Here is a 21633-nt window from a genome sequence, read left to right as displayed (position 1 = left end):
ACATTTGCCTACATTTTATACAGCCATGACATAACAGGTATTCTTTGGGTTCTTTGACTCTTCCTTAGAGCTGAAAGATCAAATTCATGAGGAATCTCTTACAACATACACAGTGAGAGTGAGACTAATATTTTTCCTCTACATTTTACAGGAAAAATTAAAATCTGTGTTTACCTGTCAGCTTTGGTAGAAAGGTTTCTATCATACTTATATCTCACGTATTGGAAGGAACCTGGCAGTTTTTAACATCACTAATACTAGTCTGGAAGGGCACAAAACTGGAGACACTTGCTGAAAAATAATAAACTTTTATTAAAATTTCCAATTTTTGCGAAAACATTTTGACTAAATTCCAACTCTACTTAAAATATAATTAAATATTTACATTTATTCTCTGATAAGTATTGTAAGTAAATCAATATCCCAATTATCTTAAACTTCTGCGTTTCATACAATTACTTCATTTTTGTAATAAACGCACAATTTTAATGAAAAAATAATGATCTTGAACTTTAAAAGAGCCCTTCATTTGAAGAGATGAAAGTGCTGTACATCCATTCATTCATTATGTCTTACAGCCCCTGTGTGATGCAGGTACTATTATCGTTTTACAGATGGGGAAACTGAAAGGCTAATTAACTTGTCCAATTTACAATACTTTTAGCTGTAAACTTAGGGCATCCTATTGTACTTAAAGGCAAAACAGAACTCAGCTCTCCTGTGATGAATATTTACTGTAAATTCTTAAACTCCATAGGCATTTCAGTTATAGGAGAGGATATATCACACAAGCCTTCAGGTTTGGGTTTGCATTGGTGATGGCTTTGAGCACCACAGAAATGTGCTGCCTAGAAACAAACATCAGAGCACCAGTTCACTGCAAAGTGTCACCACGTTTCCCAGCTAGTTATGGAGATTATGTGCATTTTTATTTGATGTTATTCACCATTCAGCCACACATTTGTGCTTTAATTCTGTACAGTGTACCATACTGCATTTATACACACACACAAGCAAATACTGTTTACTGACAAGCTCATTCCCTCAGTGGACTTATGTGCTCCATAAATTTCTTTACTCGGTCAGGATCAACAGCATTTGCCCAATAACCTTCTTTCTTGAAATACGAACCAATTATTAGAGCATCTGCATCCAAGTAATTCCCCACATTCTCCAGAGTCACTCCAGACCCAATCAGCACAGGAATCTTCACAGCATGCTTAACCTCTGAAGAGAAGAAAACCAAAATTAGGGTTAAACCCTGTCTTCGAAACTCTATCGACAAAGACTTTAATTTGCCTAGTTTTTCAACAAAAAAAGGGATCAACAAATTCATGATCACAGCATTTATTACTTTGCTACAGAATGAAACAAGTTCTCTAGAAAAAAACACCTTTAGCTCTAAGCAGCTGTTAAGGAAAAAAAAAAAATCTCACTTTTTACATTATGTTCTACGAAACACTTCATATATTTGCTTGTATGAAAAACAGCTGTGATCATACAGACACCAGTGACAGCTCCAACCAGTGTTCCAGAAATCAAAAGCCAGAAAGACAAGTGGTCTTTATCACTACTAGGAATGTCATGGAACAAAAAAGCCACTTATTTTTCCTTTATACAGTGTTATTTAATTATCTGACCTTTTACCTAGCTCCAAAAGGAGAAATAGGAAAAAAAAGGCTCAAAATATTATAGATTCACTTCATCTGTCAGGCAGAGGGGTGGATCTCAGCCCACGGTCCTGGTGAGCACGTTCACTGTGAAATGTGTGTGTTCTCACAGACCTGACTGTGCAGAAACTGCTCCACGGCTCAGTTACCAGAGTTCACATCTTTTGGAATAAAACCAAAAAGGGATGGTTGTTTTGAGCATGGAAAGGTTCCCCACAGATAAATGAAATGTTGTTACAGTATCTGCTGCAGAACTTGGGTCAGTACTAGCTCGAGGGGAGGGAAGCCCAGTTTAAGCATCCTTCTCATCCTCTCATTTCAAACTGACCATCCTAAGAGTCACTCATAGGGCTGGATGCTTCATGCCTTAGAGAAACGCTGTGAGGCATTATTTCTGACTGTTAAAAACATATAAATTGGCTTAATTGGTGATTATCTGATGTAAGGTGGTTATAGCTTGAGGTGACTAGAGGAAAGTACATATGCAACAAATAAAAGTCTTCTTCAAAACACTGCTTAAATGAAGTTTCATCAGAAGCCTAACTTATTAATTATGTTTCAGGAAAGACTAATTATTTATCACCTTCCTACTTCACTGAAGAAAGAGGATCAATTAAAATGCTCTTGAATCTCTTTTTAGGTCATATGCCCTACCATTTTTCCATCTAGGAACAATAACCCCTTCTTAAAAACATTTTTACACAAAAATGAAACCACTCTACACAGCCCTTCCTGAAAATGTAAAACAGATCAGATGGATCATGCTAATATGATTGAAACTTTAGTTATTTCTATGCATATTTGATATTCTTAGTCATTCTGCTTACAGCAACAAAACAGTTCATTTTTAGTTATTTATAGCATGATTACTGATATCCCGTTCTAGAAAAATCAGATTTTTCTTTTGTATAATATCTTTATGCTCTTAGAAATATCCTATCTGCTTTATACTGACACCAATGCAAAATTAAGGTGCTACAACTGACCACAGATTTGTGCAGCAGTACTTCAGTGTATCCCCAGAGGAACTGGGCTTCAAGTCAATATTTGTTTTCGTGACAAGTGCGTAAGGCACATTAGCAGGTAGTGGATTCATAATTATTTCACATCAGCAGGAAAAACGAAGAGCCAAATAATTAAACAGAGCATGTTCACGTGGGTCTGAGGCAGAGACAGCCCCACTAGGCAAAGGGGAAAACCCAGTGAAACCTGAGACTGATCTGAAACTCTGAAACACCCCAAAGCTTTCCAAAGTAGCAAGGTATCCAACTGCTGCTGTGATCCACACATGACACATGGAGTCCACACACATCTCCTGTGCTGGAGATTTATTCAGACTGACAACGTGAAGAACGGCAAAGGGAGCGCTCAGTGTGCAGCGAGACCGCGTTACCTCATTAGGAATGCTACAGATGCTACTTTTAAGTCCTTTCCAAGTACATCAAGCCTAAAGTTGATTAGTAGAAGGTGATTTGTCTATTGGCTGTGTTAATACAAACTCTAACCTGTAAAAGAAAATAAAGCAACAGCAGTGAGATGTGCTTTCGTATGGCAATGTTCAGTCACTGTCAAAATGTCTCTAAACACAGAGCTTTGCTTTAAATCTCTCAGCTTTCTTGGCGTTCTTTTTCTGGGGTTTTTTTGTTGTTTTTTTTTTTTTTTTGACACAGTGAGAAAAAGGAGACAATTTTGTGATGTTACAGTAACAAGACTGAAGTTTACACAACTCGCACGTTTCTCTGTTTCAATGGGCTGTAACTAGAGGGCACTGTGCTCTTTCTTGTGGCAGCACAGCTGCAGATAGGTCTTTAATAAAATCCAATGAAATAGTGCTTGGTTGCAAAGCACAATGAAAGCATTTGAACTACGGTATGCACAAGTTTCATGAAATAAAGGCCAAATGTTTCTAGCTTGAAAACAATGACGAAGAGCGGCGTAAAAATAAGCACCACGGTGCCAATAACTTGCTCGACTACTCTTCTTTAACAGCTTTTTCATTGCAGTGATCACTGTACCATACACAACACTATGTTTATGGTAATGCTCCACTGTAACACATTTTTGGTTTTTAATTCAAAGGACTTGTTCTCTGCCATTAAATCTAGGGCTTAGAAAAAGTACTGATCACTCACGTCTCCTGTTTATCTCTGAGGGCACCACAAAGGCAGCAGCCTCTATTTTGACCATCAAAAGGTGAGAGGGTGAATCAATCTTGATGCCCCTTTTATGAACAATAATTAAGGAGGTGACAGTCATAGCCAGCTGTTGGATTTCATTATGTACTTGTTTTCCACTGGTTACTCAGCTGAGGCACTTTGCTTTGTGCAAAGAGATAACTGAGCAGTCATTACACAAAGCTTTGGTCACTCAAAATACAGACTGAATGCAAAGCAAGTATTGCAGCAGTTATATCCAAAGGAAAAAATCTGGTAGATTCACACACTCCAACCAAAGAACATTCCACAAGGCAGCAAACTGGAACAAACTTCTACAACCTCTTAAATGAAAAGATGGTTTGTTAATGAATTACAATTGAAAACGCTCAGCTATAATTCTTGCTCCTTAACAACATCAAGTCTGGTTTACGGACCTCATACTCCATCGACCACTGGTGCCCCGGTGTGCCCAGGCAGCCCTGGAGCAAAGCCTGCCAGCCTCTGCAAGGAGAGGTGCTGGAAGCTGCCTGCGAGAAAGCAGCGGCACAAAGTACCAGCAGAGTTCTCTGGCTCGACAGGGAAACACTCGCTTCCCACAGCCCATCACAAGTCAGTCAACTCCACACAAAGACACAAAGGCAAAACCACTTCTGTATTACTGCACAACAAAGCTGAAAAAAAGACATGACAAAAATCTCATCTGTCTCTCGGTTCTGCTTTCAAGAGATGCTTTGCAGTGTGATGAAAGGTGCCCAATTGTGTGTATCACTGTAACACAGCACTTCCAGGGCTGCATAAATTCGTGAAATGCAAAATTTCACTCACATCAACACCAACTTTGTAGCATGTAGATCTGATCCCTTTTAAGAATCTCCTGACATAGATATGCCTAATTTGTCATTTCCTTATACTGTGGAATATTGATTTTTAAGTTATTCTCTTAACTGTTTTAAGACAACATCCTTCTCATGAGAGGGCCTGCTAACATCCAAAACGCTGTGATCTAAATAAAATAAACCCACGATCTGCAGACTCTTGCTTTCATAACACAAATCCAAACACAAAATTAATGTGTACTTCATTACAGCTGCCAACTCTGATTCATTTTGTTCTTTGGATCCAGAAGGAGAACAAGACAGAGACTGACATGTTTGTTCACATGAAAGAAAAGCAGAAGCCATGGTACTGTCTGGTTGAAAGTTCTGTGACAAAAAACCTCTGGGCCTACAGGTCAGCTTTTGCTCTGTGATGCAGGAAATCAGTGGAGGTTGCACATACACATGTGAAAGTAGAATTTAACCTAGGATTTTGCCCAAAGACTTATCAAATCCTTTTTTAAAATTATTTAATCTGCATTAATACATTAACTGCAGGCAGGTCTGGAGCTCTAGATTAAGGAAATTTTGCAGTCTCTAAAGGATGCTTAGCTTTCATCATTACCTGTTCAATGTATCAAAATTCATTTTAAATACTCTTAAGCATGTATGATAGATATTAAACTCTGAAAACACTGAATGATTTCATGCTTGAGGTCCAGGTTATCTATGGCAAATAAAGTAAGTTTTTCATGCTGATCTGTTAACAAAAGTTGAATACAATACACTGCACTGGAACTTCAAAACTTTCTGTGTTAAAGCATGTCAGAAAGAGTAAAACCTTGAAAATAGACATTCTATTTTATGTAGTGAGACATTCAAATTCAAGTCATTAATCTAAATTAAAATTAGTGATGAAAATTAAATGTCCCCATGATGGAACTTTAATTCTAGCATGGGAGCGATACAGTTTCATAAAGACAGCCCAAACTTATGCCAATATAAAAATATGAAGAATCATAGCACTTCTGCAGAGGTCAGAACTCATAGGTCAAATGAGTCTCCCTTGATAAGAAGTCCACACCACTTAAAAATTATTTTGATGTTAATATCCTCCTATCTACCAATGAACTTGTATTCTTTCTGAAAATCTTCCAAGCAGTACTTTCCCTGGTATTACTGTTTGGAATGCTGCCTGATCAAAATGCCCCTTTCCTCGCATTCCTCCCCTTTCATTTTCACTGTGAAAGGTTAAAATGCTCACCTCTTCAATGGAAAGATTCATAGTTAGATTCCTAACAAAGCTATAAAGTAGCTTTTTCTTCTATTAGGACCTTTTAGGAATTAAATAGCGATTTTTTTTTCTTCAATTAAGCTTCAGCATCACATGAAGGCTTGAAACAACTGCCATTTTTGTCCTGCCAAACCACTGTTTAGAAACATACCACAGCCAATCTGAATTGAACAGCATCTCAAACCGTATAAAACCAAACCCCACGGTGAAGAGTTTCTTCTCATTCCTCTTTTTCAACTACCCTCTTAAGGAACGTGCAGGTTTCCCCTGAAGTGAATATATGGCTTTCTACATGAATTCAGAGTTCAGTGCCTGCTGGGCAGGCTTTGTGTGACATCCCTCACCTTGCAGCTCCCGGGGATCCGCAGGCAGAGCCGTGGCTGTGCCGGTCAGCACCACCCCATCGGCCAGGAAGAGCTGGGCAGCCTCGGCCGTCTGGGCCACGTCGACATCGGCCGTCAGGGCATGGGCACTGCAACAGCAGGATCTGGTTACTGTCAGCACACACCTGATACACACACCCTGCAGCATGGACTGTGTTCCCATCAGAACAACCAAAGGCAGGCCTTGCGAGCGAGGGCAAGTGTCCTGGTTTAAATCGGGAAGAAACATCGCAATCCAAGCAAGAGTTAAAAAAACCAACCTCAACAACCATTTCCATCAGGGAAGCAGAACTGATGGGCCTGTTGCTCCGGGTCTCCTGCCTCTAAAGAGTGATTGCTGAGTGTGAGCCACCAAGTGTCAATTGAGACGGCTGCTTACACGTCGAGCACCTGTGTTTCAGAAATGTTGAGCACACAGAGCTCTCTGACTTCAAGTGGGAGCTGTGGTTGTTCATTCATAAATCAGATCCTGCTGCCTAGAACAGAATCAACAGCCTCCACGTCATTGCACAAGTCCAACTAACTGAAAGTATAGCTATTACCTATGATATAATCACAGGAATCATCTTACACAGCAATTACAAGCATCAATTACCTGCAACCCAGCTGTTCAACAGCAGGCTTTGATGTATGGGTGACACACTTTGAAACCTATAGCAAAAGCAGCTATTAATTTAAACAGTCCTAAACTTGGAAACAATTCCAGCCATTGCTGGTTCAACATCTGACTGTTGTTTCTCTATTTCCATCTAAATAGAAAACAACAGCTATGGCCAACATGTTGCACTGCTGAGTGGTGAAGGCACCAACCTCCTCATGGATCAGTCTGTATGGACAACACTTGGGAGAGGGCATGGTCTGGCCATATTCAGAGGCAGCACATGTGCCAGTGTATGGAATAGGAAGTAATTCCCTTTCTGCAGCTGGAGAAAGGCAGGCCTAAGTACCTAACACATACAGTGCCACTGAAAAAGGGCTGAAGAGTAGTTGGCATCCTAAAACTCACACATGGAAAGTGGTTGCAACACAGCAAACAGACTACAAAAATAGTCTGTCCTCATTTAAAGAACAGGAGCATAGCAGCTCTCAGTGGCAGGTGTATTTTTCTACATTAAAAACCTCAACCAACAACATTTTCTTCTGAGCTTATGATTCTGCCAGAAACAGGAACCTCTTTTCCTTCCTTAAAAAGCACACCCTTTGAACAATGGGAAGTATAATCCAAATATCAATTCACCAGTTGCCAAGACTAAAAAAAAAAAAAAAAGTGATATGAAGAAATCAAATTCTTTTACAGAAAAGTCTAATGAAATGTATTTTATTTATACATATCAAAAGTCATTAGAAAGAAAACACCCCAAAAGTACCTGAAAAGCTTAATTTGACCACACTGCTTGTTTACTTTCTATTTTGAAATTTATTACTTGCTTATTATATATTTATTATTATATATTCCAGACTTGGCTATTCTCATGATTACTCACATACTACACACAAACATTTTAATTAGGTTATTTAGCATGTATAATACATAGCACTTGAGCAGTTCTTCCGGGAAAAAAACACAAAGAGTGACATCTAAATTGCTGAAAGTACCATGTGACAGGTAAGATAAAGTAGCAGTAGAAAAGAAACTGGATTCGTTTGTCATAAGTTCCTTCTGTTTGATAATCACAGAACATAACCTGTACATGGACAGCACTGATTTAAGTAGAAAAAATCAGTATTGTTGGCAGGAAAGAAAAGAAAGATTTTTAAAATGCCAAAATATTATGATTCGGATGCTTTTATATGGCACCTGCTTACATGACTAGAAAATAACCTTAGATACATAACCTCCAGAAACAAAATTTCTTTACACATAATAGGCATATACACAAGTGTATAAAATCTCACTCAATACCAGATGCAAGACTTTTACAGTCTGCATTTTTAAATCCTAGAGGTTAAACAACTACGAACTTCACAGATAGACCAACCAGCAACTTACAGGTGCAAATTTATTTTTAAATGTATCCCTTAAGAGCACTGCAAGACCTTGCTTAAATAATAAACTCTCTATATCATTAGTGGCCCTGACACTAAATTTGCACTAATAATCAGAAAACGGGGAAAAATATCACAATTATATTCATATTTACGAAAAATATTGCTTATATTTACCTATGTTTCTTTTTAATATCGGCAAAAATCTGAATGTTCTCTGCTCCAACTTGTTTTCTGTATCGTAGCAGGTCACCTGCACAGGCATTTATAATCCCTTCATCAGCCACATGAGAAAACACAAACCCTTCAGCCCGGATAAAATCAAGACCTGAAAACAATCAAAAGCAGTATTTTAAAGACCGGAAAACAGAAATACTAAATCCAAACAAAAATCCACCTTACTGCCCTTCTTATTTGATCCCAGCACAAGTTCCTCCATATGTTCTAGGACTAACCAACGTCGCTTTTCCACAAATTTAAGTTTTACGTGCTTTATTTTCACCCATATTCTGACCTCTTTCCATCTTACTACTTTTAGCTCCGATCTCTCCAATAGAGCCCACCAATTTTCTGTCCATCCCCATGGTTCCCTTCTTTCTCAGCCCCTCAGTTTGTTCCTGTGTGGCTCAGAAAAGGCAGCTGCACACCCTGCCCTGCCTCTTGCCCTGACGTGCCAGTGGGCACACGCTGACAGAGGAGCAGGTAGGTCAAAACATGGCTCCTTTGTCCTTTTCTCTCCAAAAAGGGTCATTAACTTGCATCTCTTCCCTCTTTCAAGAAACCTTTTCATTGTATTACGTCTTTCCCAACATCTACCCCGCTGTTAAATGTGCCTCAAGTTGGCCATCAGGTCAAAAACCATCAAGGACACGGACATAGAGGAATAGCATTGTCATCTTTCTTTACAAAATTAGGCATGGAAACACAGCCTGAAACACAACCCATCTGACTCCATGTCGGTGTAGCATGTTTTCTACACAGCACCACATCAATAAATTACTTGTAGAGCTGTGCCAAAGGTACGAAAAAAGGTAAGGTTTGGGAAGAGCAAAATGTTTTCCACTGTACTCCAAACTTACCCTGACCAATTCTACCACGTCTTAGCAGCACGGCTTCCACCACATTCATTAATGTTTTGCACTAGGAAGGTTTTGTGGGGTAGATATTTAAGAGGAAGATTACAAATAATAATTACTTCACACAGGTCATTCATTGACTATCAGGGACCCCTCCCACAGCCTTGAAATATCCGTGTTGTAATACTGAAGCCTTGGACCATAATGTAATAAGCCTGCAGTTGTAAGGCACAAGATTGAATCCTGATTCCCTTATTCCACTTCCCTCTTCTCCCAAGTCTTTCATAGCACTGAAGTTTATTTCACCTGTCACTTAACATCTGCACAGAAGCTCTGAACTCATCATGTGCAGTTTTGCTGTTATCCCAGTTTGCTTTAGAGGGCTCTTCCAAGCCCTTCTGAAGCTCTGCTGCAGCTCCAGCTTTGGAATCAGCTGCACGTTTAATTAGAGCTGACATCATACCAAGGAAAGCAATGCATGTGGAAGCAGCTATCGAGAATGCAGTCCCACCCACCAGAGAACTGCTTAGGCAACAGAGGCATCACCCTAGCATACTTCAGATACAAACAGAAATGATCTTGAAAATGTATTTACCAAATGACAAGGTGCCTGTTTATTTTAAAATTTCAGTTTCACTCCCAAAGCCCTGAAGTTGCAGAATCAGAAGCTTATGCCTGATAGAGAAGAGCCTGTATTGCTTAGCAACACAGACTCCAGCTAACAAGAAACATCACAGATGGATGCCAAACGAAATGCAAGCTGTCCTGTGCCTTGAGATTAGCTGCTGAAAAGCGTGGAATATTCTCAGGATCCAAAGTCAAGAGTGTGCCACAAGTACAGCTACAGGTGTTTGTAGACACTGGGTAATAAACACACTGCAAACAGCCTGATTGAGACTTCTGCATCTGGGAACAAAACCTACAGATTCTATTACAACACCCAAGCTTACAGAACAATTCAGAGTTAAGTAAGAAAAAATATTTCTCTAATCATAAGACTATTGAAGGGTCTAGAGACATGTTACACTTTCACAGCAATCAATGTTTAACTCAAGACAGGAGCTATTCACTGAGTAATTTCATTTATTAAGGTCACTGCTTACATGTTTGTTGACACTTGGTTTGTGTTTCCTTAATGTAGTAATTTAAGACTTTTTGCTGAACATTAGTATGGTACTTAGTTTAACAAGGCTGCACTCTTGATCTGGGTTTTTGGAGGCCATGAAAATACAAATTTTAACCAAGTGTAATAGGTGCAGGCACCATATCATTATCCTTCTGTTTTATGAAGCCATAATCAGATTCCACTAATGAATTCATTTTTACGCTCATAAAGTTGTGAGAATGATACTACTGCTTACTTTCACATTTGGCAAGCTGAAAAGTAATAGCTGCTGAATAGTTACTAGGCAGTCCCATTTCTGACTTATATGGGAACAAAACATTTTGTAGTCTCACTGGAAAACAAGAGCAGGAAGTTTCCAATGAAACCTAATAAACAGAATTTTAAGATTATGTTAAGAACATGGAATCAAGTAACCAGCCACAGCAAAGCCTGCTCAAGGAACTTGAGCTTATGTCTTCCTCAAAAGCGAGTCCCCCACTATTCTCCTACCATTGCCCCACACCTTTGCTGAAGCACCCAGCACAAACACAATTTTGCTGGCATTCCATTCTTTAATGCCTAATTGAATAAATAAATGTTTCCTAAAGAATCAAATTAAATGAAAAAAAAAAAAAGAAAATCCCAACCTCCTCAGATGCCTCATCCCCTGATTTATTACTGTTATTTTCAGATCTGCCAAGCTGCTGGGAAAATTCAGTAATTTCATCTGTTGCTATTTGGCTACCCACAACACATTTATTAGCACAACCACATGTTGCTGAAGTTGAGCTTCTAGTCACACTGTAAACCTGCTGATTTTCCCCTGCCCTTTACAAAATAAAATCATTACCTTCTCCTAGAGACCATTTATAAATTCCCTGTGTGGTTCTCTTCAGAGTGGTTATTTCTACCAAAGACAGGAATTTCCACAGGGAAAATGAAATGACTGCATAGTAGTCATAGTACAAGATGCTACATATGCTTTTTAGCTAAAATACCTTTAGCAAGTTATTTTTGTAGTGAAAGCACCCAGGATTTGCTTTATTAATATCCACCTATTAAAATTGTATTGACACTAAAGTCACTACTAGGTTCCTACAGAAAAACTACTCAGAGATTTGCTGCCTACAAAGTAGCACTCACTTTACCATGATTTTGCTTAAAGTGATTTTTTTTTTTTTTTGCTTTCCTGTTCAGTGAACTTGAGACAATCATTTTTAGAGAAGTGCAATGAAATGCATTAAACACAGGCCCTTCCTGGCTGGTGTTCTCCAGTTACAGAGCAAATAGTGCAGAACAGTAGTAGAGCTGAGCAAAACTCAAGCCCTCCAGGAATTCTCTCCCTCATTAATAATTGCTGAGAAGAGAAGTGCATTGTTCCTGCACTATATCCCTTATTTAATGATGATTTTTGCTCCTCAAAGGATGCATAACACGTTAACAATTTGACCATTGCTTTTAAAAATAAGGTGTGTACTATTTTTGCAAACACCTGTGTCCCTCAAGTATCCCACATGAATGCAATCTCCAAAACAAACTGGATTCTGTTAGCGTTTTTATTTTAGGTTTTCATACAGGTTCTGCTGCAGCAATAAAATTAGGTTTTGTCAGTTTGTCAAGTGGCTTTGAAAATGGCAACTTCCGATTTCAGAGCACACAAAACAAATCTGAGACCAAAACACATCTACTAACAAGAATGTAAACCTTTCAGAATATATTCGGCATAATTAAAAATGCCACTGCAGCTAGGTTACCCTATATTATTTTACCTGAAGTGTGGTTTTCAGTTAACACCAGCATCTTCTGCCTGGCTCTATAAAATTTTTACATTCAAAAATGTGCATCCTTACTGCAATCACATAAGCAATTTGGGCAAAAAACATGCATTAACCCTCAATTTATGAATTTAGGAAGTACAAGCTTTCCACATTAAGCCAACCCCCATCTTTACATCACGGAATGTTATATATGAAAAACTAAAATTACTTCAGTAAGCAGTAGGAGCAGAAAGGTTAGCAAGTCTAGGATTCATGCAATAAAGACAGATTAATTTATATTTCATTCCCCCAAATGCAATTTAAGTAGTTTGGCTATCTGTACATTCATTATTTGTTATTATATAAAAAGCCTCATTCCATCCATTCATTAAAGGAGACAATGAAAACTTAGTTTTAATGGATAACAGTAGTAGCAACAACATATTATTAGATGCTGCAACAGGATGCTTAACCACAGTGGGTTAAATTGATCCTCAAATACAATTTAAGTGAAGTAAATAGAGTTACACCAAAGGTAGCTTTTAGACACGAGTAGGTTTAAACCAATCACTACATTTAGACAGGTTTCACCTAGAAAGCTGCTGCAGCGGCCTTGGGATTTTCAGCTGCCTCCAACTGAAGCAGTGCACAAGTATCATCTATTACAATCAAGCAGGCATCTCCCTCAAAAATCTAATTTCTGCTTTTTCAGGGTACAGTGAGCTTTTCATGTCTCATTTTTCATGGTATCTATGTTAGCACAATGCGCAATTTGCGGGGAGTAAATGCCATGGCAAACAGCAGTAATAACTGATGAGTCATTTCTATTTACCTGCAGCCAGAGCCACTGCTATTGCCTGCTGGTTTGCAGCACTCAGGACCTGGACACCCAGTGGGAGACGGGGGCAGCTCTGTCTCACTGCAGCACCAACCACTGTCATTGCTGCCGTGACCTCTGGCCCAGGACACACCGTGTACGGGAGGTCGTGCATGTTTTCCACCATCAAGCCATCCTGGGGAGATTGTTATACAAAAACATGATCACACCGTGCAAAAGGGAACTTTAAACACGTGGCTAGTTTACCCTCAGCCTGTTTTGCATGAAGAGACACGAAAGTTTAAGGGTTTTCCTTCAAAGGCAGGACTATCTGCAGTAAATTGATGCATTTGATGCACACGACCACTTACAAAAGTGCTTTCATCAACAGCACGGTATTCGCAGGGAAATCATGAGGAGAAATAAATGTGGTTTTAATTATGCATTCATCAATTTGGTTTCCTTTGATCCATCCTAAAATGTGAACTACGGGCAAATGAGTTAAATCTTATACTTCATTAAAAATAGTGTAAAGTCAAATTTCAGTTATCCAAGGGGAATACAGGATATTGAGTATATTTGGATAACGGAGGATTTGGAGATAATCAGGGCAATTTTCAATTCAATTAATGTCAGAAAATAAGTGTTATTTTGGATAAATAAAGGAATTTTTTGTTTATTGTGTGTATTTGTAGTGTGCCTAATACCATAGTATTAACTATTGATATTTCTCCCATTCCATATTCAGAATTACTGGAAGAAAGATATTGCTATTTATTATCTATTAGACCTCTCCTTCCACATGGACATACTCTCAGCAAACACTGGAGTGATGATAAAATACTCTGCTAATACAATTTATGCAATTTATTGAAAATCTTTGTACATTACCTGCTGCTATGCACTTTTCCAATCATTGTATTCCAGAAAGTTTGCAACAACAAATCACATATAATTTTGTCAAGGACTAATAACAAAAGTAAAAATATAGTCTTGAAACATATTCCAGGACTGATATTTTGCACTTGCAGTGAGAATAGTAAAAGAAACTAGATATTTGTCATGAGCTTCATTCTAAAAATTCAAAAAGTTTAAATGACAAACTAACTGCACACATAGAAAATAAATTCTGCTCTCTGGAATCTTATTACACATCTTAATCCTTTAAAATGAGAGCTTTACATTTCAAAGATACTGTAACTGAAACAGAATAGAAAAAAAAAACATTTGAGGGGGCGGGGAGGGGATACAACTACAGATTAAACATAGCATCTTGGTTAATAATAACACAGAATGAGGAAGAGGAAACAAAATAAAAATATTTCCTTTTTCATAAACTTTCATATGTAATGCTTCTCTAATCTTTGTTGTAGTGTAGAAGCCCTTTTGGCAGGTAAGACAGTATATAAAATGCAGTCAGCATTTAATGGCTGAATTACAGGCTGAGCCACAGACATCATAAATGAACACCTAACACAGAGGATGGGGAGAACTGAGAATGGACATAATCTGATGAAACAACATGGTCAGCCCAAGCACATGACACACATATGTTCAGTGCACCAGGGCACAGCTGCCTTTACCAAATTACTTACAGCTGAATATTTAAACACACAAAATACATGCTACCTAAAAAACAAAGGGACACAACCTATTAATGGGCAAGGTGACCTGCTATGATGAGCACTTCACATTAGACCTATGCACTATTTGGTGCTTTATCAACATATTTAATTACATAATTCCAGTCCAAAAAAACCTGAATTAGGAAAACAAGATATGACAACCAACCAAAATATCTGTCCTTGACTTTGTTTCTATGTCCAATTCAATATGTAACACCCACACTTCTGTACCTGTGATGGGAGGTAGCCATGTGACAGAGATGATAACCTGCCCTAAGAAAACCCACAGCATTTTCAGAAATTGGAAGAAAAAAAAAGGACCAATTTTTATTCTGTTCCTCTAGGCTGAAGTCAGGGCTGTTCCAACCAAACTGAACTGACCAAATGATCGTACCTCAGGAACAACTACAGAATCCTTTGTGTACCAACAGAAAGAGAAATCCCATGGTCTTTTGCCCTCTCTACATATAAATAATCAGGCCAGGCTGAGCAAGAATACAAAGTTGGTCAGTAGTTGAATGTGGCAAAAGGATTAATGCAGAACCATAATATTTTAACATAACAAATTCAAAAAATGCAATGAACCATCAAACACAGGTAATTCCTTGAGACCACAAAATCTGGAAGCCCTCAGCTTAAGAATGATCTACTTGGCAGACTTTCACCAAAATCTGGGTATCTGGGAAACTCCAAGCTTATCATGATGGCCAGGAGCTAGGATCTGCCAAACAGAAGCCCCAGGCTTTCAGGCAGCCAAGAATCAACCTCAACAGGACACACAGGAAGAAAGGTGACTGGGAATGGGACTACAAATGTTCAGCTCCCAAAGAGCCACATAGCAGCCAAAAAAGCAAGAGAATGGGCTGGCAGAATTCCATAGCAATTCCACAGTGAAACCGAGCTTTCTGGGAGTTGCTACTGCTTTGACAGTTCAGGATTTGCATAAAGCAAATTATTCCATTAGATAAGTTAATGAATTAATTCATTTAATAAATTATAAAAAACCTAGCCATAGTACTATGCATAACAAGTATCTGATTGAATTCCAGCTCAAAATGCAGGCATATGGGAGGATTCCAAAATTTCTCTCTTCTGCCTCAAACTTACTATCTTCACTTTTCAGCAACTGTCTCTTCCTATGGCCTGAAGGTCCACTATTACAGGGAATATTTTTGGTAGCACTTTAGTAATGTATTATTCTTTTAGTACCATCCAATAGACTACATTCTTTTGCATAGTCTGTTTTGTTTAATTAAAAAAAGAACAACATATGTTCTGCAATACAGAAAGCTGAATTACAGAGGCATTAAGTCAAAGCTTTCTTTTACATTTTATATAAAAATATAACACCACAGATTTCTGTGTTTACTGAATTGATATGTATATAAGACAGACTTCTGTACTATCAGACAGCTAATTAAAATGGGGAGAAAAAAACCAGTTATGCTAAATTAAAGTTTTTGGAACTTAAGCTTATAGTTTAGAAGTCTGTGGAAACAGCTACTGCATTATATCCTCCAAAGCAGAATTTATTTAGATAGTATGAGACAAAACTCTAGCAAATACCTTTTGTGTTCCTTTTCCATTCAATATTAAGATAACTTAAGTGTTGCTTATATGTAATAGCATTATTATAAGTAATTCTCAAACAATATGTTTCCTTTTTAGGTTGAATTAGTTCTGAAGTGCTACATATGTGTGAAGTGCCCTTTGTATCACAGTCAGCTACTGAAAAATAGGTCATCTAAATAGCTCTCTGATTATATAGAGAAATAATTTCCTTAGCTTTATTCCACTTACAGAAACAACCTCTTAAAACACTTCAGCCCCACAGGCACCACAGAAGAAAAGCCTCAAAAATAGCCACAACATTATAAACCACAACAGATGCAATAGTTGTACAAGTTTTAACTCAGCATAGACTTAACATAACTTTTCCCCAGGGAAACTTTAACCCCAGTGTTTCCCCCAAAAATAAAGGTTTTACCTGCAAACATGGGCACACCAACACACACCTTCACAAGCTCAACAGCCCTACTCCGTCCTGCAGGGAGGAAAGGGGGAGTTTGTACCACACCTCTTATTCTACAGGCTCAGGTGTGTAATCAGCTTTTCCCCCACCACAGACATGTGCCCCTTATAAAGGAAATCAAGTGCCTTTGCAGAGCATTTAATTGCTGTATCTAAGCACGGCTTCCCCACAATTCCTTTAAAAACTCACCTCCAGAGCAGATCACTGCCTTAACAGAGGTAACTATCTTATGTTCTCCTGCACATACCATAGGAAGCAGCTGTGAGGAGGTTTGTCTGCTGTTTTATTTTACTGTAATATAGTTAAGATTTGAAATGTTCACCTCTGTAATCCAAGTGATAACTACCTGTATTCTTCCATACAGGAATACTAGTTTATTCTGTCTCGACTGTTATTAAATTCTAAGCATTTTGAATTCCACTTATCACTGTAGTTATAAGAGTAACAGGCTTAAAACTCTTCATTTTTAAAAAAAATATCAATGTAAAACATATACTGGCAACTGTTTTTAATGTCAGCTACTCAAGTAGCTACAGTTAGGAAACAACAACCTGTAGTCAAATAATCTTTATCAATGAAATCAGAGGCAACTTGTGCTCTATTTTCTGGCTAGAAAGCAAGTGCCAGGCAGGTTGAATGGAATTAATAAAAGTTAACTTGAATATATATTGTGCATCTTTCTTAAACAAGAGCATGTACAAATTGGAGGGATTATAATGCCCCATACTCTGCTGCTTACAAAATTTTGTCTAGGGAATTTCATTGTTTAGCAACACAGAAGTACAAAGCATATACATTTTGAGCACAGATGGCTTCCTAACTGAGCACTCACTTGTTTTCATTACTGTGCTCTAATATCACAAATCTTCCATATTTATTATGTTAAGCTGCTAATGTGTCAGACAAGTCACCTTCCTCTGAATATACCAGGATTTACTTCCAAGTGCAATGCATATGGAGTGAGCAAGACCACATACTTCCTTTTTCCACGTTAACAGCAATTCAAGCAACTTAAGACAACATGTAAACATCTAATAGCAGCAAATGGTTATGTATCTTCTTAAAGGCTTCTGTAGGCAGCATTTGGAAACACTGTCAGTAGAAACATCCATGGAAAAAAAAACCCTTTAAGTTTTTCTAGCTCTTCTTCCACAAGAAAAACAGACAGCTTAACAGTTCATTTGGAATACTGAGCAAGAAACACAAATATATTCTCACTACAAAAGCAGGACAGTTTGGAAGAGTGGTGATCTCTGTGCAAAAGCTGGGAAGGTCCTGAAATATTTATCATGAAAAATCGCATTTCTCTTGAAGTACCAGAAAAACTAAAGAAGTGAATTGCAGAAAGCATTAGGCAACCATACTGAACTTACAGAAGCTCCCCTGATTATCTCTGACATTTATAGCATTAATAAAGGATTTGTTTGTTATATTGCCGTAACACTATTCTGTATAGACCTTTAGAATGAAGATTGCTGTGGAATGCATAGTGCCTTTTACAGGAAATAAACTAAGCATAACTTTAAGCCCTGAGTTTGTCCAAATGTGTAGAGAAATGACTGCATTCACCTCATCTGACAGGTAGGTTTAAAAATATATTTAAGTTCAAAGGATTGCCCAATTTATTACAACCTTTGAAAAGACGAAGTTTAAAAGCCAAAGTAAAGTTTTGTGTTAGTACTGTTTTTAAAGCTTGTCTTAAAGCTGCTCCCGCTTTGTGCAGGCCAACAGTGTAAGTGACTGCTTCTGTACCCTCCCTCACCTTCGGGTATACTTGGTGTCTTCCCCCTGCTGCTCCAGGATTCAATGTGTAATTATTACGTAAGGGAAACGGGTAAACAGGCGGTGGAATGTGGGGCAATGGCTTTATGAGCTATAGATTACTTGTGCAACCACTTCTGCTGACACAGGAAGACAGAGACTAGTATTTACCACTCTTCTGAGGTAGATCAAATCACACTATACCTCATGGTGATACTGTAACAACAAAATATAAACTATAAAGTACAGAAAACAGAGCTATTTCACACCTGTTCTTTCAGCTGGCATGAAAAGGAAGAAAACTTACTCATTCTGTTCAGCTTGCAGTTAAAGACTATTCTAACTGGGTGGACATCTTGCATGTGCTAATCTGGTTCACAGGCACTGAAGCCCACCTATGTAAACATCATTCTACCAGAAAGCTGCTTGTCCTTTCAAAACAATTCTATTCTCAGCATTCTTGCCTAATTTAGCCTTACTAAGTGCTCTGCCCATAACCTACTTTGTGTGACTTGTCTTGCATTTTGACCTGGGTCTTTTATAATTTAGACTAAGCTCTTGCATTCAATTTTGTTCCCTCTGTAAAGTATCACTAGTTTATACATTAAACTGTTTCAACTTGCCTGTTATTGAAGTTTTGCTGAAAACAGCAGCGACTGCTTGTTCACTTAAGAAATTTTCAATCTTGTACACCACCATAAAATGTTCACAATGCTGTGAGCAGGTCAAAGAAAAAGCACACCAACACCCCTAGACAAGGTGTAATGAAATGTTTAAAACATATCTGACCTTTCAAAAGGACACACACCCTGTTAAAATCTACTGACCTATGAAGATTACTATAGCACTTAAGGTCCAACAGCAATTCTGCCTCTTCTTGCCTCTAGCTGAGACTGGCCTTTCAGGCCTTCTGATGTGCAAAACAGAGGCATATTTGCTGCTGGGGGCCTGAAGAGTTAAAGAGGGCTGAGAAGGGCCTAAGCTTTACCTTTTTAGTCCCTGAATTATCTGTGCTGTTTTGGTACAGACACAAAGGTGGGGTGATCCTGCACCCTACAGGTGCCTGAGCTATGGATGCAGTGTATCATCTGTGCACATGGCAATCCCCCAGGACTCCCTGAAACCAGAGTGCTGTACAGACCCAAAAATACAGTTGCTTGTCAGACTGGATGGATGAAGCATTCTACAGCCAGAGACCTAGAATGCCACCAACAATCCATGCTGCAGCCCACTTTCCTTTTTTTTCTTCTTACCCCTTCAATGGACTTGACTCTTAGAAGTTGACAGTCATCCAACTTAACTTGAATTGTACAATTTGAATCTAAACTTTTTTAATTATTTTGGGTGCAAGTGATACTTATGTTATGGTTTTCTTTGTAATCTGGAAGGCCTACTTACTGTGTTGAAATAAAAGACGTGTATTTAAACATCTCCCTAAACTGTGTGGTTTAGGATGCTTTTCATGAAGTACAGGACCAATTTAAAATATTGGCTATGCAGAAGTGGGTTTGTTCAATGGCTGCCACAGGAAGAAAGAAACAAAACTTACAATTCCAGCATCCCTGTAAGCTTCTGCTTCTTGACAAGCTTGATCAACGATCTGGGTCAATGGAAGAGAACTTCTTGGTGTCCCTGCAAGAATAACACTGCATACTCCAGGGCACAAATCAAACACATGGGCAGGGACAGCTCTTGGGTAGGACAGCTACAGGGATTGGCAGGCTGAAATAGGGAGATACAGGGTAAACTTGCTAAAAGGCTGCTCTGTCTCCTTGTGACACACCTTAGTGACTTCTCTTTCCTTAGCTGAACTTGGCACATCTGCTGTAACCATTTAGCTCCTAAATCTAATTCATAAACTTGAGGAACGTCTGCTATAATCCCTTACTGCACCAGGTCTGCTCTTAGCTTGCTATTCCTGCACTTATTATAATTTATCCTGCATTAATGATGTTCTGGACAGTACAACCTATGGGCAAGACCAACCCCTAGGTCTGCAGAATACCTGTGCTAAACACCAGTGAGTTTAAAATCAGTTAAAGCTATCTTGAATCTGCAAGGCTGACCGTATCTGACCTTCAGCATTAAGTGTTCCACAGCAGAAATGAACACATGGATTTTGTTGGAGTTCCATGAGTTTCCATTAAGATCAACTCCAAAGTAGCTTCTGATATTTAGGCTCCTAAATCAGGCAGTGAGAGTCTGAAATGGGAGCTGTGTTGAGTCCTCTGACAGCTTTGTCAGATTTCACAGCATGGGGAAGGCTGGACAGTGCCCGGGGGCTGCTGCTGGGAAAACGTGGAGCAGGGTGAGCTCTGGGCACCAGCCCGTCAAGGTTGCTGTGATCAGCTCCGCTCCCCCAGAGTCCTTGGAAAGAGGGACGAGAAGGCCAGGCTGGCAAAGACCTGCCTGCTGTCCGAGCTTCCCACTGTGGCAGCTCTATCCAACCTGTACCCTGTCCTAATGCTTATTCGTGCAATTCTCTAACCACGGCTTCTTAAAACACTGAGCTCATCAACACCAAACCTTGGTTTTCTCAGCCTGGCTCCTTACGGGGAACCGTCTCCTGCCTTCTTTTACCTCTGAAACGGGGAGATGCCCAAACTTAGGGCACTTCACGAGCGGCCCATGGCGGCGGCTGAAGGGACTGAAGAGGCTCCCAGCGGCGCGGGCTTTACTCGGGGAGGCCACAGCTGGGCCAAGGGGCGACACCGGCGAGTGGGGACCCGGTCCTGGTCCCGCTTCGGGTCCGGGTGCGGATCCCGCCGGCCGTGCCGCCCGCCCAGCGCTTACCTGGCAGCGCTCCCACGTGCACCATCCCAATGACCGCCGCCTTCAGCCGCCCGAACAGCGCGGGCCGCCGCGCGATCTGCGGGGAGGGGAAGGAGGGCGTGAGCGGAGCGGGGCGGGGCCGGGACCGGGACCGGGATTGGGATCAGGATCGGGATTGGGATCCCGGTCTCGTCCCCTCTACGCTCACCCCGGACATGTCCCACGTGCCGCGTCCTCCGCTTCCGGGTGCGCGTCAGGGCCCCGCCCCCTGGCCCGCCCCCTTCCGACACAGGCTCCGCCCTTCTCGTCCTTATCCCCGCCCCTTTCTCCCCGGCCTCGCCCCTCTCGTTCTTGTCCCCGCCCCTTTGGGCCGCGGCCCCGCCC

At 39.7% G+C, this 21633-nt stretch overlaps 1 protein-coding gene across 1 annotated transcript; it reads right to left on the bottom strand.

The window, feature by feature from the left end:
- Positions 1–334: 334 nt before the first annotated feature.
- Positions 335–21500, bottom strand: LOC108504159 (uncharacterized protein F13E9.13, mitochondrial-like). Its single transcript, XM_017828815.1, has 7 exons — positions 21458–21500; positions 21271–21346; positions 20027–20109; positions 13075–13255; positions 8482–8632; positions 6280–6407; positions 335–1227 (listed from the first exon to the last, which is right to left on the bottom strand). Exons 1-7 carry the CDS (start codon positions 21464–21466, stop codon positions 1037–1039), a joined length of 819 nt encoding a protein of 272 aa, XP_017684304.1. The 5' UTR covers positions 21467–21500; the 3' UTR covers positions 335–1036.
- Positions 21501–21633: the final 133 nt, after the last annotated feature.

The sequence above is a fragment of the Lepidothrix coronata genome, unplaced genomic scaffold (genome assembly GCF_001604755.1).
Source record: "Lepidothrix coronata isolate B3197 unplaced genomic scaffold, Lepidothrix_coronata-1.0 Scaffold153, whole genome shotgun sequence".
In the NCBI taxonomy this organism is placed as follows: Eukaryota; Metazoa; Chordata; class Aves; order Passeriformes; family Pipridae; genus Lepidothrix; species Lepidothrix coronata.
The sequence above is the reverse complement of the archived record's forward strand: the minus strand, read 5'-3'. Positions and strand labels throughout refer to the sequence as shown.